The following is a 15,794-nucleotide window of genomic DNA, read 5'->3' as shown; positions in this document are numbered from 1 at the left end:
GTTGACTCAGCCTTCCATCCTTCCGAGGTGGGTGAAATGAGGACCCGGATTGTTGTTGGGGGCAATATGCTGACTCTGTAAACAGCTTAGAGAGGGCTGAAAGCCCTATGAAGTGGTATATAAATCTAACTGCTGTTGCTATTGCTAGAGGAGAAAGAGGAGGACTGAAGTAAAAAGCACTTCCTGAACTCTGGATGATTCTGTACCTAAATGATGCAAAATGGCTTTAGGTATCTAGGTGCAAGAAAGAGCATAATCAAAATTTCACAAGACTGCTCCTTTTTAAGTAGCCTTGCTGGAAAACATTGGTTAATTTAAAAAAAAAACCACCAGAATATGCCAGGTGTAAATGACCAGACTACATGGAGAATGGAGATAAGTCTTATCTGCCTTCCCCGTTCCAACTTTAGGTAGTCCAGACTCCCTACATCAGCTTCCGGAGTGATGGGAGCCTTCACCTTGAAAGAGTTCGACTGCAGGATGCTGGAGGCTACACTTGCATGGCCAGCAATGTTGTTGGGACAGACAACAAAACAACCACTGTCAATGTTTTTGGTGAGTGAAACATTTAGTGTTTTTCTTACGTTTCAGTGTTAAGAATTCACTAGTACTCTAGTCATCCCACGATGATTGGTAGTTGCAGGGATGCAGTCGGGGAGGCAGGGGAGGAGGGGCCTCACCACTGTCATCCTGAAAAGAAAAGAAAAATTAAAAGGAAAAAGGCTGAGGTAGTTGCTGACAGAGTCGCAGTGGATGACTCTGCTTAGTGCTTAACTGCAGGGGAGGCGAGAGAACTACGGGCCTCCTTTACTAGCTTTATGATCACTTGAGCAGAGTTAAGCAAGGGTTAAAAGGCGAAAAATCCTTATGAAAGGAGGCGTGGTTCTCTCTCCTGTAGAGGCATTTTTAGAGGTTTTTTTTTTTCATGAGGGCAGGCAAAAGAGAGTTGAAATCCTCTCTGAAACAGCTGGAAAAGGTGGGGTGTGGGGGAGGGGGGAGGAATTCAAAAAGTTTGATTGCATGCAGAGCCACGTTGCCTTTTCAAACACACACACACACACACACACACCACACAACACACACACACAGCTGGATAAAAGTATATAAGCCCAGTTCACTGATTACAAGTTTGAAAAGGCAACGTGGCTCCACCTGCAATCAAAGGCTAGATCGGAAGGCAGCAGGAGAATGTGGGGGGGGGTGGTATGCAGAGGAGCTGCTTTCAAGCCATTGGAAAATATATCCAATCCAACTTCTGTCTTTGTGTTTGTTTGAGAGTGAATGAGTGACAAGGGATCCAACTTCTCTGTGCGTTTGTCTGTTTGAGAGAGGGGGGAGGGAGGGAGAGAGGGAGGAGGAGGGGGGAGAAGAAAAAGAATGGAAAACTTATTTAGCAAAGGAGAAAAACAAATGCTGTCACTTTAAATTGGAACTGAGCATGTCTGGCTGTGGAATTCTGGGAGTTGAAGTCCACAAGTCTAAAAAAATTGCTGCCTCCCCAGCCATAAAGCTCACCGCACGTCACTGGTAGATTGTCACTGAAATTGCACACTAAGTTTAAAAACTCTGCAAATGATCAGTTCAGATGAGTGAGCAATGGCCTGATCTATAATCTGCCAGTAGCCTGCTAGTTGATGAGGAACAAGATCTGACATTACTAGGACCGGAATTTAATCCTTGAGATATTGCTTTCAAGTGAATACCGAAATGGATAGAACACCATCATGCAGCTCATCGAAGTGCATGTTTTTACTCAATCCATCTCTTCTTGATGCGTCCTACAGTGTTCATAGGATAATAAAAGAGATAAACACTCAGATGAAATGGAAAGCAAAATTTCCACTCCTACATTCTGCAATTTTGCCTGCTTCAGTTGGTTCCCTGTTTGCTATCTTTCCTCTTTTCCCTGAAAGACATAAGAAATACATTAAACCTCACTATAGAACAGTGGTGGGTTTCAAAAATTGTTCGAACCTACTCTGTGGGTGTGGCCTCCTTTCTGGGAGTGGCTTTCCGCCCATGTGACCGGATGGGAGTGACTTGCCGCCCAGGTGACCGGATATGAAGATGCCGACGACGCTTGTCAGAACCACCTTAAATTACCTCACACACAGCACTGGCATGCATAAGAATATGATGTAAACTTATTTTTTAAAAGGCATCTTTGGTTTGCGTTAAAACAACTTCAACACACGCAATGTTCTGATTGCACCACAAAGAGTAGTCATCCTTACCTTTCACAGAGGCACTGAATTTTATAAATATGAGCATGATAGTGTAGAATATCATATCCAAGGACCAGTGGTGGGTTTCAAAAAATTTTGGAAGCTCTTCTGTAGGTGTGGCCTGCTTTCCGGGTCCACTGGTGGAACCTCTTCTAACCAGTTCGGTAGATTTGACGAATCGGTTCTACCGAATAGGTGCAAACTGGTAGGAACCCACCTCTGCTATAGAACTATAGTCTATGGTCATCTCTTATTCTCATATTCGGCATCATCATAATAAGTAGTGTTCTGCTGGTCTTTGTCTATACAAAGATTTGATTAGATTAGTAAGAGATAGTTTGTGGAATAAAGAAATAAGTCTTCACTAAGTTCTGTGTTTTCAATTACAAATAGATCCAACACAACCGTATATTATGTAAATGTCTCATTTCATAGGGTAAGTATAGCTAAGGAGTTTCGTTGGAATGCTGAAGGTAATAAACTGATTCCAGCTGCTCATGAAAGGCAGATGAGATGTGTATGTCTGTTAAAGTTCTTATGCATGCAGAATGTGCTAAACAGCTACGTGAAAGAAAAATTATTTGTATCCAAAAGAAGTCAGCGTGTTGATGATCCGAATGTTCCGGGTTTTCATTCATTTATTAAATTAAATTCATTTATTAAATTTATAGGCCGCCCAATCCCGGATGACTCCGGGCGGCTTACAACGACAGACAAGGTGCCCATTTCGTACATAGGATTTTTCCACCGGGCCACCCCAAAATCATTGGCCCAGTCCGAGCGGAAGAGGTGGCGGGATGTGCACAAACCGGCCCTGGGGTGTGTAGTACTTGAGGCAGCCCACGAGTGGATTGATGTGCGTCTGTATGTCTCTGGTCTTGGGGTCGAAACAGTGGCTGATGTCTTTCCCTGCCACTTCCAGGATGGGCTTCATGAGGAGGTCCCCCCCTGTACTCCTGGCTTAGGGAATCAGGAAACCTAAACCAACAAATCTGTTATTAAGTTTTGTGTGAGAGACAAAGGAAGCTATTCCTTGTTGTCTAATCTAAATATAAGGCATAATGCAGGAATGGCCATCTTTGGAACCTAGGGACTTTTGAGAAGACATTACAAGTACACTTATGAAGTGGCTACAAGGGAGATTTGTTTGGCTGTGAAATGATTGCCAAGGGGACACAGCCACTCACAAAAACCTTTTATCAAAAGGTGAACTAACAGATCTACTCACATTCTTTCTGACATCCCATTGTATCTTTGTGGAAATCAATTTTACATAGATACAAATATGGTGTAAGAAGATGATACTTAGCAGTGTGCCAGCTTCTTATTTAATATTTGTAATTAAAATAATCTTTTTAAAAAGTCAAGTGGAACAGAGAGTCTGAGTATTTTTCATCACATCATTGACTGTTGACTACATTACCTATACCTTCCATACGTAAAAAGACTGAAACTTAAAAAAAACTATGAGGGCTATCTGTGTTAATAGATTATGCCTTATAATGAACAGCAACATCACACATGTAAAATAACATCTAACAAGAAATGATTTGTAAGATACTTGCATATTTGTGTTTTCAGTTCCACCCATAATTCAGCATGGACAACAGATCTTCAGTACTATAGAGATGTCCCAGTTACGTTGCCTTGCAAAGCCAGTGGAGTTCCTAGGCCATCCATCATATGGTCCAAGGTAATTGCAATGTTTTGATCAACTGAACTGGGAACTTTAATGAGTTGGCTGTTTTTATGTACTTAAAATATTGATAGATTACTGTTCTGACCCCCTCCTCCATCCAGTAACGAATGCTGAGACAAGCTTAACTGGAATGTACTTTAATAGCAAGACACCAAAACCTCGGTGGCTGAAAGCCAAGCAGAACAAACAGATAAGGACCTTGGCAGCAACTCAGACAAACTCAGGCAACATAAACAGCAATCCAGCCTGCCAAGCTCACAGTAATGTCCTCCAACATTCAATCCTGCGTTGACTTCTGCAAAGAAGGGCATATGCACAAGGAGTCATTTTATAGTCTGGAGAGGAGCCTAATGACCACCAGCTGAGTGCAATCACCTCCTGTAATTGCGTAATTGTTCCTGATGCCTAGTAGCTCTTCGATGGTGTGCATCCAGGAACAACTCACTACTGGCTCTGGCTCACTCTCCTTGTCTCCTCCCCACTGTCCAAGGCTCAGGCGCCTCCTGTGGCCAACCAGCCTCTCTGTGCCCTGCTCAGAGTCGGAACCCTGTCCAGGGTCCTCCACATCCTCCAGAGCCAACTCAGAGGGCCCCTCGCTGTCGGAGTCTGTGGCATCTCCAACGGCACCTGCTGGGCTACAACAGATTACACTCTGTCTAGACAGCGTGTGCCACCATTTAATAGTCCCAACACATTGAGAAAGCATAATGGTCAAGAATGCTATCTTAAGGCATCTAACTAAGTTTTGCTGCCTCCACTTAGTCTGTTAGTTTGGACAATGATGCAAGCTTTCAGATTAAGCTTGTCTAATTGTTAAATGTAGTTTAGCATGTACTTTTCAGAGCTATAGATTTAAAGCAGTGTAAAAGGAGGACAATTCTCAAAGGACAGTTGAGGAACTCTTAATGTAACTGAGCCAGTAAGTAATAACAGCGAACTCTGTAATTTTAAAAGAAAGCAAAAATGAGACTGTGACTTTGAGGCAAGCTGTGAAGATGCTGAGTTACACAGACCATTATTAAGACATACTGTGCAGTTTTTACTTCATGTTCCATAAAAAAGTTCATTTTTATTTTACTGTCTTTTTTTACAGAAAGGAGAAATGATTCCTCCCAGCAGTTTTAATGTATTCCGCTGGGTCTGATGGAAGTCTTTATGTGGTTTCTCCGGGAGGTGCGGAGTCTGGGGATACATCTGCACTGCAACCAATGCAGTTATGCCACACGAAAGTACAGCTGACAGTCTATGGTAAGGAAACATGAGTGTAATCTCTCTAAGAATGAAGTAGTGGGCTCAGTCTAAACTCTCAAGTCTGTAAATAGCCTTTGAAACCAGGAAACAGAACCATCTAGAACAGAGGTGGGTTCCTACCAGTTCGCACCTATTCGGTAGAACCGGTTCGTCAAATCTACCGAACCGGTTAGAAGAGGTTCCACCAGTGGACCCGGAAAGCAGACCACACCTACAGAAGAGGTTCCAACAATTTTTTGAAACCCACCACTGGTCCTTGGATATGATTATTCTACACCTATCATGCTCCTATTTATAAAACTCAGTGCCTCTGTGAAAGGTAAGGGTGACTCCTGCGTTTGTGGTGCAATCAGAACATTGCGTGTGTTGAAGTTGTTTTAACGCAAACCAAGATGCCTTTTAAAAAACAAGTTTACATCATATTCTTATGCAGGCCAGTGCTGTGTGTGGGGTAATTTAAGGCGGTTCTGACAAGTGTCGTCGGCATCTTCATATCCGGTCACATGGGTGGCAAGCCACTCCCATCCGGTCACATGGGCGGCAAGCCACTCCCAGAAAGGAGGCCACACCCACAGAGTAGGTTCGAACAATTTTTGAAACCCCCACTGATCTAGAAGTTGCAAACCATCTGCAATTAAGAAGAGGCAGTGGGGAATTTATATAGTTTGTAATCAAATTATAATGTTAATTTAAATGCAAGTTAAGCCCCTTCTAATTGTTGCTCCAGTCCACCCCATTTATTTTTTGTCCTGCCTGCCTTCTTTTGTAACATTATTTTTAGTATGCCATCAAAGATAATATGGCTCTCGGCCTTAAAATATTGAGCATCCCTATTCTATACAGAACTGCCAATATCAGAAAAGAAAAGAAAGAGAAAATAAGGTGAGATGTGGAGGAAGGTAGGGGAAGAAGAAAGAGTGAGGAGAGGTGGGTGGGGGGAGAGAAAGAGAAGGAGAGGAGGGAGGAAGAGAGAAAAGAAGAGATATGGTAGGAAGGAGAAGACAGAGGGTAGGATAGGGGAGAAGTAAGGGAGGAAGAAGGGAAGGAGAGGAGGAAGGAAGGAAGTAGAGAAGGAAGGGAGGGAGAAAAGAAAAGAAAGAGAAAAGGTGGTGTCATAGCAAGTGTGAAGGATGGTAAATAATACATTCCAAATTATACCTTATACCCTTTTAAATGGAGTAATAATAATATAAGAATGGCAAAGAAAAGAATAACTATGTGAATGTATACCTATAACTGCATGTAAGAGAATAGATGACAGTAAAAAATATAAAGCACAATATAGGTAAATAATACTTGATCATAAGTACTAAGTATAAATAAATAAAGAATATGTATATAAAATGGATAATGAGTAATGAGATTACGAACGCAAGATAGAATTTATAGAAAGGAAAACACTAACTGCAAAGAAACCAATTCGGAACTTCTGTATGATATACGATGGAACTTATTGTTCCTATTTGTTTTTAAGTTATGTGGTTATTTTTGTTAACCATTTTTGTGTTTATGTGTTCTGTTGATGTGCTTATGTGTATAAAATAAAAAATAATAATAAAAAGAACTGCCAATATCAGTAATAATTTGGAGCTAAAATGGTTACAAGAACCATTTCATGATAACTCTGCCTCCTGTTCATTGAACCAGTTGATGTGATTTAGCTTCAATGGGTATAGGCCTCTTTCCCTACTATTCTGCTATAACTTTTACAGCAGCTCTTGCTATAATGTCTATTATGATAAAACCTTTATAGGTTATCCCTGCATAACCAGGATCCCTTTCAGAAGACCATTGTAGGATAACTGTGTGGTTTACCCCTCCTTCCTTCCTACATTTACTCCCACTCTGAAAGTAAGTGTCCATACTAACAGGAAGTTTTGACTAAAATCTATATTTGGAGTTAGATTCATTGAGGTGACCTTGGAACAATAAATAGTATTTCATCTCATCTTCCCATGTGCTATGTCTGACCGCAACTGCCTTTTGTAATAATGTCCACATTTATTGGGAATGTTCTGTTGGCACAGGAGCTGTGAGTTCAGGCGAATATCCTCTCTCCTCTTGTACTGGAACTTTATACAACATATCCTCCTTTGTTAAAAGTGGCCTTGACCCTTTGGAAAGTTTATGTTGTGTAAGTAGAAGAGGGGACAGAAGGATGGAAAGAGTGAGCTGTTTTGCTTACAGAACAATTGGAGTTAACCCACTAACCTAAAATGAGATATTGTTGCAGGAGCGAGTTAATAATGTAATCTGCATGTTTTGTTTTAGTAAAACCAAGAGTTTCCAGACCTGGAAATCAGCAAGGAAGTTCATCAGAGAACCCAATTGAGATGTCAGTAACAGCTGGGGAAGAAGTGACACTTCCCTGTGAAGTGAAAAGTTTACCACCCCCGATAATCACCTGGGCTAAAGAAATGCAGCTTATCTCTCCATTTTCTCCACGGTAAGTTTTATATCATTTCTTACTTTACTTTGTTTGAATTTCTAGACAAGTTGTCTCACTGATGTGATCAGAGGCTGCTAGAAAACTCTGGCCTTTGTATGGATGATTAATATCGCCAAGAATTGAGCATTCATATTACACTTTGATTCAGTCCCTACCTATTTAAAGGATAATGGGCATTTAATATGTGTAGTATATGCCAGTATCCTAAGCAATCATTTGGAGTCCTTTCACAACGTGATTTCTAGGTGTGCTAAATTGTAGTTTCCATATACTGTAGACTGTAATTTCCATCATCCTTGTAATCTATTACATTATAGAATGAATACTAAAAAGATAACAGATACATTTATCAAGAATGCTGCTTTCAGATCTATATCCTCTGTATGACTCCCTTTGTGATATTTTTTTAAAATTTTAAACACATAAGCACATCAACAAAAACAAACCATAACTTAAAACACATAGGAACAAGTTCCATCGTATATCATACCGGAGTTCCGAATCGGTTTCTTTGCAGTTGATGTTTTCCCTTCTATACATTTCTATCTTTCATTCATAATCTCCTTATTCGTTCCATTTGTATGTACATTTATTTATTTATTTAAACTTAGCTACTTATAACCAAATATTATTCACCTATATTATGCTATATATTTTTACTGTCATTTGTTCTCTTACATACAGATTATAGATATACATTCACATAATTATTCTTTTTCTTTGCCATTCTTATATTATTATTATCCATTTGAAAGGTTACAAGATATAGTTTAAAATGCTTTGTTTACCATCCTTCGCACCTGCTACGACACCACCACCCGTTTTCTTTTTTTTCTCCCTCCCTTCCTTCTCTACTTCCTTCCTTGCTCATCTCCATCCCCTTCTTCCTTCCCTTACCTCTTCCCTACTCCTACCCTTTTCTTCTCCTTCCTACCTTCTCTTCTTCTCTTTCTTTCTCTTCCTCCCTCCTCTTCTTCTTTTCTCTCCCCTCTACCCACCTTCCCTTACCTCTTTCTTCTTCCCTACCTCTCCACCACTCTTTCTTCTTCTTCTTCTTCTTCTTTCTTCTTCTTCTTCTTCTTCTTCTTCTTCTTCTTCTTCTTCTTCTTCTCTTCTCTCTTCTTCTCTCTCTCTTCTCTCTCTCCTCCTCCTCCTCCTGCCTCCTCCTCCTCCTCCTCCTCCTCCTCCTCCTTCTATGACTCCCTTTGAAAATACTTTTTTTTCTGGTAAAGAATATCTTCTGAATATCTGTGAGGAAGCATCAAAAGGCCTGGAGCTTTTGGCTTATCTCAGAAATCCATAACGAAGCCATGTAGCTTGCTGACATCTTGCCGTGTTGTTGAGTTTTTAACAACACATCCATTGTAAGAACTGGATCACTAAAGGGGTGATTAGAAGTGATGTCTGCTGATGGTATTTCTTACTTCTTCCCCTTTCTTATCTTGAATCGTTTAAGAAAGAGTTCGTTCAGTCTGGAGATGAGAGAGGACTGAGTTTGGCAGCATGAATGTTGGTAGTCACTGATAGGCAATTAATTTGATTAAGGCATTAACAGATCTGTTCTACCTTGCAGGATAGATGGGAGGTTTTTCATGTACTGTTCCCTTTTGGCACTAGATAAGAGTTGACATAATTCAAGAGAGATTGGATTTAGATCATTTGTAAGAATCTAGTCTGATTCCTCTTTTGACTCCTCCCCAGACTCTGCCAATCCTTCTCTTCCCCACAAAACTAGAAAGCTTCCTGGGTCTTTCTTCATCAACTCAAAGTTTCCATGGTGACAGTGTAATATGCATTTATTGACTTACAAAATGTACGGTCCACTCTTCATTATAAAGTAGCATTGCAGTTGACAGAAACACGATAGTCTTCCTTTGTCTTTATGAGTCCACACAATTCCCCTAGTTCTTCCCTTATTATCTTTAGATTTAATAAATATGCATGATTTAAGAATACACGAGGATCCATTAAATTTATTTGTCATTTGATTTTTTTGGGGGCTGTTGTTATTGGTTAATGGAAATATGCACAGAATACAATGAGCGCTCGCAGTATTGCTACAGCATTCAATGGTTAAAAATAAGCTGATACAGTCAACTATTTTAAAATTGTCAAAAATAAAATTCAAAACCATGATAAAATAAAATAGAATAAATAATCTTTTGAAAGGAATTCTGCAGGTCAGAGACAGTGGTGGGTTTCAAAAATTGTTCGCACTTACTCTGTGGGTGTGGCCTCCTTTGTGGGAGTGGCTTGCCACCCATGTGACCAGATGGGAGTGGCTTGCCGCCCATGTGACCAGATATGAAGATGCCGCCGACACTTGTCAGAACCACCTTAAATTACCTCACACACAGCACTGGCATGCATAAGAATAGGATGTAAACTTGTTTTTTAAAAGGCATCTTTGGTTTGCGTTAAAACAACTTCAACACACACAATGTTCTGATTGCACCACAAACGCAGTAGTCATCCTTACCTTTCACAGAGGCACTGAGTTTTATAAATATGAGCATGATAGTGTAGAATAATCATATCCAAGGACCAGTGGTGGGTTTCAAAAAATTGTTGGAACCTCTTCTGTACGTGTGGCCTGCTTTCCGGGTACCAAATAGGTGCGAACTGGTAGGAACCCACCTCTGACTCGGAGAGTATCATCCCAAAGGCACCATTTCTGATTGGTTTGGTTTTTCATAGAGACCATCACAGCAACCTTTGAATCCCTAGCATATATACTGTTTTGGTATCTTGGAGTTATGCGTTTTTTTAAAAAATGTAAAAGAGGACAGAAAATGCCTCCAACTTGGTTGTTAACTGGATTTGAAATGAAATCTGCGGACTGTTGATTCTTACTTCATTCCTCAGCTATGCAGAATGAAGAAGTCAGAGGGCAAGAGCAATTAAGGGGGAAAATGGAAGATTTTGTCTGTACGAAAGTAATACTGAACAGATGCTCTTTGATGTGCAACAATTATTATTAATGCTCCTGTAAGAGACTTTCATGTTCTTATAAATATTTATAGTCATCTGTATTTCCTCCCCAGACATACTCTACTCTCTTCAGGCTCAATGAAGATTACTGAGACATTGGTATCAGACACTGGCTTGTACATCTGTGTGGCCACAAATATTGCTGGAAATGCAACCAAAAAATAAAACTAAATGTACATGGTAAGAATCTCTACTTTCGATAATAAATATTGAATTAAATTAAATTAATAATAGGTATTGAACAGAGGTGGGTTCCTACCAGTTCACACCTATTTGGTAGAACCGGTTCGTCAAATCTACCGAACTGGTTAGAAGAGTTTCCACCAGTGGACCCGGAAAGCAGGCCACACCTACAGGAGAGGTTCCAAAATTTTTTGAAACCCACCACTGGCAAGGATCTTGTAACTTGACAGCTTTAAGACTTGCATGCTTCAATGCCAGAGTTTCTGAATAGCTACTTGGACTGACCTAAGTACTAATTCATAATTTCATATCCGGTCACATGAGTGGCAAGCCACTCCCACAGAGTAGGTTCCAACAATTTTGAAACCCACCACTGGTATTGAATGAATTAGTAACTCAAATAATATTAACTTAATTAAATATGACTAAGGTTACTGGCATCGGAATCAAATTGGATTGGGGCATGAGGAATCCCGAGGCTGTTCTTTATCTTTGATGGATGTGCTTAGGGGAGAAGATTAGTAATAATATCAGAACTTTATTTTTAAATATTTTTTTCAATCTGTCTTTGGCCCAGTAAATCAATTTAGTGTTTGTTTGCCACACAAAATTATGCAGTGGAGAGTTAATTTTTTAAAAACATTTCTCAGTGCAATGCACTACTTTTCCACTCCCTGCACCATGGATACCCGCAACCCATTCACAACCTCCATTATCTTTCTTAATTTCCGCCTTCCACAAGACTCCAGAAACTACCCATTGCTCCTATTTGCTGACATTCTGAATCTTCTTGGGTAACATAATAGCTTCTCATAGATCTCAACAGCCTAAATAAGACTTGCTGCTTGGCCACAGTTTACAGGAACGATCTGTGCTCATTAAATGAAAAAGATCCGCACCTCTATAATAATATGCATTTTTTCAAAAGATAATCATTTAGCAATAGCAATAGCAGTTAGACTTATATACCGCTTCATAGGGCTTTCAGCCCTCTCTAAGCGGTTTACAGAGTCAGCCTATCGCCCCCACAGTCTGGGTCCTCATTTTACCCACCTCGGAAGGATGGAAGGCTGAGTCAACCTTGAGCCGGTGAGATTAGAACCGCTGAACTGCAGATAACAGTCAGCTGAAGTGGCCTGCCGTACTGCACCCTAACCATTGCGCCACCTCGGCTCTTAAATTTAAAATGGGGTGCCATGGCTCAATGGTTAAAGATGCTGGAAAGATGACAGCCCAGGCTCAAGCCTTGAGCCCTGGACAATGGGGTTAGGTCTCATTCCTTGCCCCAGTTCCTGCCCACCTAGCAGTTTGAAAGCATACAAATGTGAATAGGTTAACAGGTATCCACTTTGATGGGAAGATGTTCTGACCCATCGTTCCACACCAAAGCACACTCCGAGCCAGAGATAAGTTATGGCATTTAATTAACAGACAGATAGGTCCTTGGCAGCAACCCAGCACAGACAAACTTGGACAGCAATAAACACAGATAAGCTTGGCAGCAATCCAGCCTGCCAAGCTTCTAACAATGTTCTCCGACATTCGATCCTGCAAAGAGGGTCGTTTGCACAAGTAGCTTTTTATAGTCTGGAGAGGAGCCTAATGACCACCAGCTGAGTGCAATTACCTCCTGTAATTGCGCAACTGTTCCTGACACCTATTAGCTCTTCGGTGCCGGGCATCCAGGAACAACTCACTGCTGATGTCCGGATCACACTCCCTGTCTCCTCCCCATTAGTCCAAGGCTCAGGTGCCTCCTGGTGGCCAACCAGTCTCTCTGCGCCCTGCTCGGAGTCGGAACCCTGCCCAGGGTCCTCCAGAGCCGACTCATAGGGCCCCTCGCTGTCGGAGTCTGGTGGCAGCTCCAACGGCTTCTGCTGAGCCACAACAGGAAGGTAACACAATTTACATTTTAGCATATAGCCATGCTGGCCACATGACCATGGAAAATGTCTTTGGTCAATGCTGGCTCCCTTGGCCAAGAAACAGAGATGAACACTGTGTCCTAGAGTCAGACATGACGGGAGAAGGAAATCATTAATTTTACCTAATCATTAAAGGTCAGTTATTTAACATTTATTCGTATAAATTAACTCATCAGAAGGTAATTTTTTCAGTGATTTAACACAAATTCATGGGTAATTTCTTTAATGATTTTTAACTATTCCTCAAGTCTTGTAAGTTTATGTCTTGCAAATATTTCTGGAAGTTTTTGGAAATGGTAATTATTTATTAATTAAACTTATATGCTGCCCACCTCACTATCAAATGGCTCTGGGTGGCTTGTATGGTATTGTATTGATAAAGAAATATTTAGGTTATTTGAATGATTGCATTGAGTGTATGTAAATATCTTTAAATATGTAGGGGCCAAGTGCTATGTTGTGTTCTTCATGTTTTACTGAATGATCATCTAAAATCTTTCTGTATTAATTTATTATTGTTGTTGTTATTTTTTACTTAGTTCCTCCAAAGATACAACCTGGGCCTCGAGTGATTAAAGCAAAGGTTGGTAATAGAATTGATATACATTGCAGTGCTCAAGGAATCCCATCTCCAAGAATTACTTGGCTTAAAGATCAACAACCCCTTTTTGATAGACAACAAACAATATGCTTCTTCTCTGGATGGAACACTGAGTATCATCAAAGTTGTGCTTTCAGATGCTGGAATCTATAAATGTGTGGCAAGTAATATTGCTGGTCATGATGAAGCTGAGATAATGATCCAAGTTCAAGGTAATATTAACATTATAGTGAAAAGTGCATAAGAAGAATTATCATTTTTTAAAAGAGGTTATGTTTATACTTACAGCAAATGATTGGATAAGATTTTTTTTTTTGCTTTTACTAAGAGTATTAAAACACATACGTATAACATTAAGGGAGAATATACTACTGCATATATATATTTGGGCATACCAGGGGTTGTGACTTTAAATATATACCTCTCACCCTGGCTGGCTGATAAGGAGTCGAGCTTTGTAGCTCAATGGTTAACACATCTGCCTGAGAGGCAATAGAGCACAGGTTCGATTCCCAACAAGGGTATGGCTAGCTGATGAGAGCTAAATAGCTTGAAATAGATCTATACTAGTCTCCCTTTATTTATTTATCAGCATAAATATAACATACATACATACATACATACACACACACACATATATATATAATATATATATTAGTTTTTTTACAACCCAAGGTAAGCCCCAATTATGGGAGGAAGCTAACTGCTTCCATCATCTGTCCTTCGGCTCGTCACAAGAGTCCATCACGACAGAAACCCAATATTTTTACTGTTGCCTTTGTTATATTCAGTCCAAATGTCCATATTGGGTCTCTGTCATGATGGTCTCTTGTGACGAGCCGATAGACAGAGAATGGAAGCAGTTAGCTTCCTCCCACATTTGGGCATACCAGGGGTTGTGACACTAAATACATACATACATACATAGATACATACATACATACACACATACTCTCTCTCTCTCTCTCTCTCTCTCTCTCTCTCACACACACACACACACACACACACACACACACATACATACACATACATACATACACACACATACAATCAGACATAGCAGAGATTTTTTTTCAACCAGTCAAATGTCTATATATCTCTATCTCTGTCTCTGTACACATATATATGTCTGCGTATATTTTCCAATACATATATTTTTATTATAATGAATCTAATGGAAAACTCTAAAGACACAGAATTCACTTTTTCCATTGCTTCAAAAATGCAAAATTAGATATGCTAACTCTGTTTTGAAATTTTTAGTTATGGCAATTGAATTATAATTGTAAACCACCAACTAATCCTGAAGTAAGTTTATTTATTTTTTGGTTGATTTCTCCTCCAATCCGTATTCTAAAAACATTCATAAAACATAAATAAAGTAAAAGGAAATTGACAACAAAAGCTTAACAGGAGTTCATGTTTGCTAGAATTCAATGCAATTGTTTGTAGAATATAAGAACATTTACAGTTCCGCATTAAAGTAGGTGAACTGAACTTATTTGTGTTTCCCCACAAATAAGACAGGGTCTTATTTTCTTTTGATCCCTGAAATAAGCGCTTGGTCTTATTTTTAGGAAGGTCTTATTATTTTTGAGGTGCAGGAGGTGGTGAGTGTGGTCACCTCATGGCTGCTGCTGTGTTGCAATATTTTGGGGGAAGGGTTTATTTTAGCACATGCGCTCAAAGCCCGATTGGGCTTATTATCTGAGGAGGCCTTATTTTCAGGGAAACCGGATAGTAAATGAGAGGTGTCTTTCTTGGAAGATTAACTATTGATATTAGGAATTATATCTGACATAGGCAATTTCATACAGTCAGACTACCACTTTACCTAATGCTATCTACCCTTAGTTGCTTTCTCCAAATTCCCAACTTTCAGTGGAAGTTTTTATTACACCCTGAAGCAAATTGTGTTGGTAGTTATGACAGAAGAGAAGGATGGCCACCATCATATATAAAGTTAGATATGTTCATTGAAAAAAAATATTTAATTTTATGTCAGTAAGGATAAAATCATGGCAATATTAAAAAACATTTCACTTTAGCAGGATTTAAGTATCTAAATCTGACTATGGTAGTCGATAGGAATAACAGAAGGGTATCATTCCTTCTCTGATTTGCTAATCAGTAGATTGCAACAGAAAGGTAAAAATTCAGTTTCTGGGAAAATTCTTAATTTATCTCCAAATATACTGAGGAATATAACAGTGAATTATGATTTACCTGATGTTGCTTCTGTTTCTTGATATTTGTACACAGAAAAGTTTTTTTTTCCTCAGAGTTTCCTTAGCATACCATGAAGCCTCTGAACCAAGTAAACAAAAATGTAATATATTATATATAATATATATTGAAATTTTAATAGCAATAGCAGTTAGACTTATATACTGCTTCATAGGGCTTTCAGCCCTCTCTAAGCAGTTTACAGAGTCAGCATATCGCCCCCACAGTCTGGGTCCTCATTTCA

At 39.7% G+C, this 15,794-nt stretch overlaps 1 protein-coding gene across 1 annotated transcript in view; it reads left to right on the top strand.

Moving 5' to 3' along the window:
* Nucleotides 1-15,794, top strand: part of HMCN1 (hemicentin 1) — a 264,205-nt gene that overhangs the window by 96,051 nt on the left and 152,360 nt on the right. Inside the window, 10 exon segments of the mRNA XM_032226793.1 lie at nt 411-555; nt 3,807-3,851; nt 3,854-3,918; nt 5,018-5,044; nt 5,046-5,172; nt 7,447-7,621; nt 10,669-10,772; nt 10,775-10,795; nt 13,263-13,378; nt 13,380-13,536. Coding sequence (XP_032082684.1) covers nt 411-555; nt 3,807-3,851; nt 3,854-3,918; nt 5,018-5,044; nt 5,046-5,172; nt 7,447-7,621; nt 10,669-10,772; nt 10,775-10,795; nt 13,263-13,378; nt 13,380-13,536 — 982 coding nt within the window.

Source organism: Thamnophis elegans, chromosome 11 (genome assembly GCF_009769535.1).
Source record: "Thamnophis elegans isolate rThaEle1 chromosome 11, rThaEle1.pri, whole genome shotgun sequence".
Taxonomy (NCBI): Eukaryota; Metazoa; Chordata; class Lepidosauria; order Squamata; family Colubridae; genus Thamnophis; species Thamnophis elegans.
The sequence above is the reverse complement of the archived record's forward strand: the minus strand, read 5'-3'. Positions and strand labels throughout refer to the sequence as shown.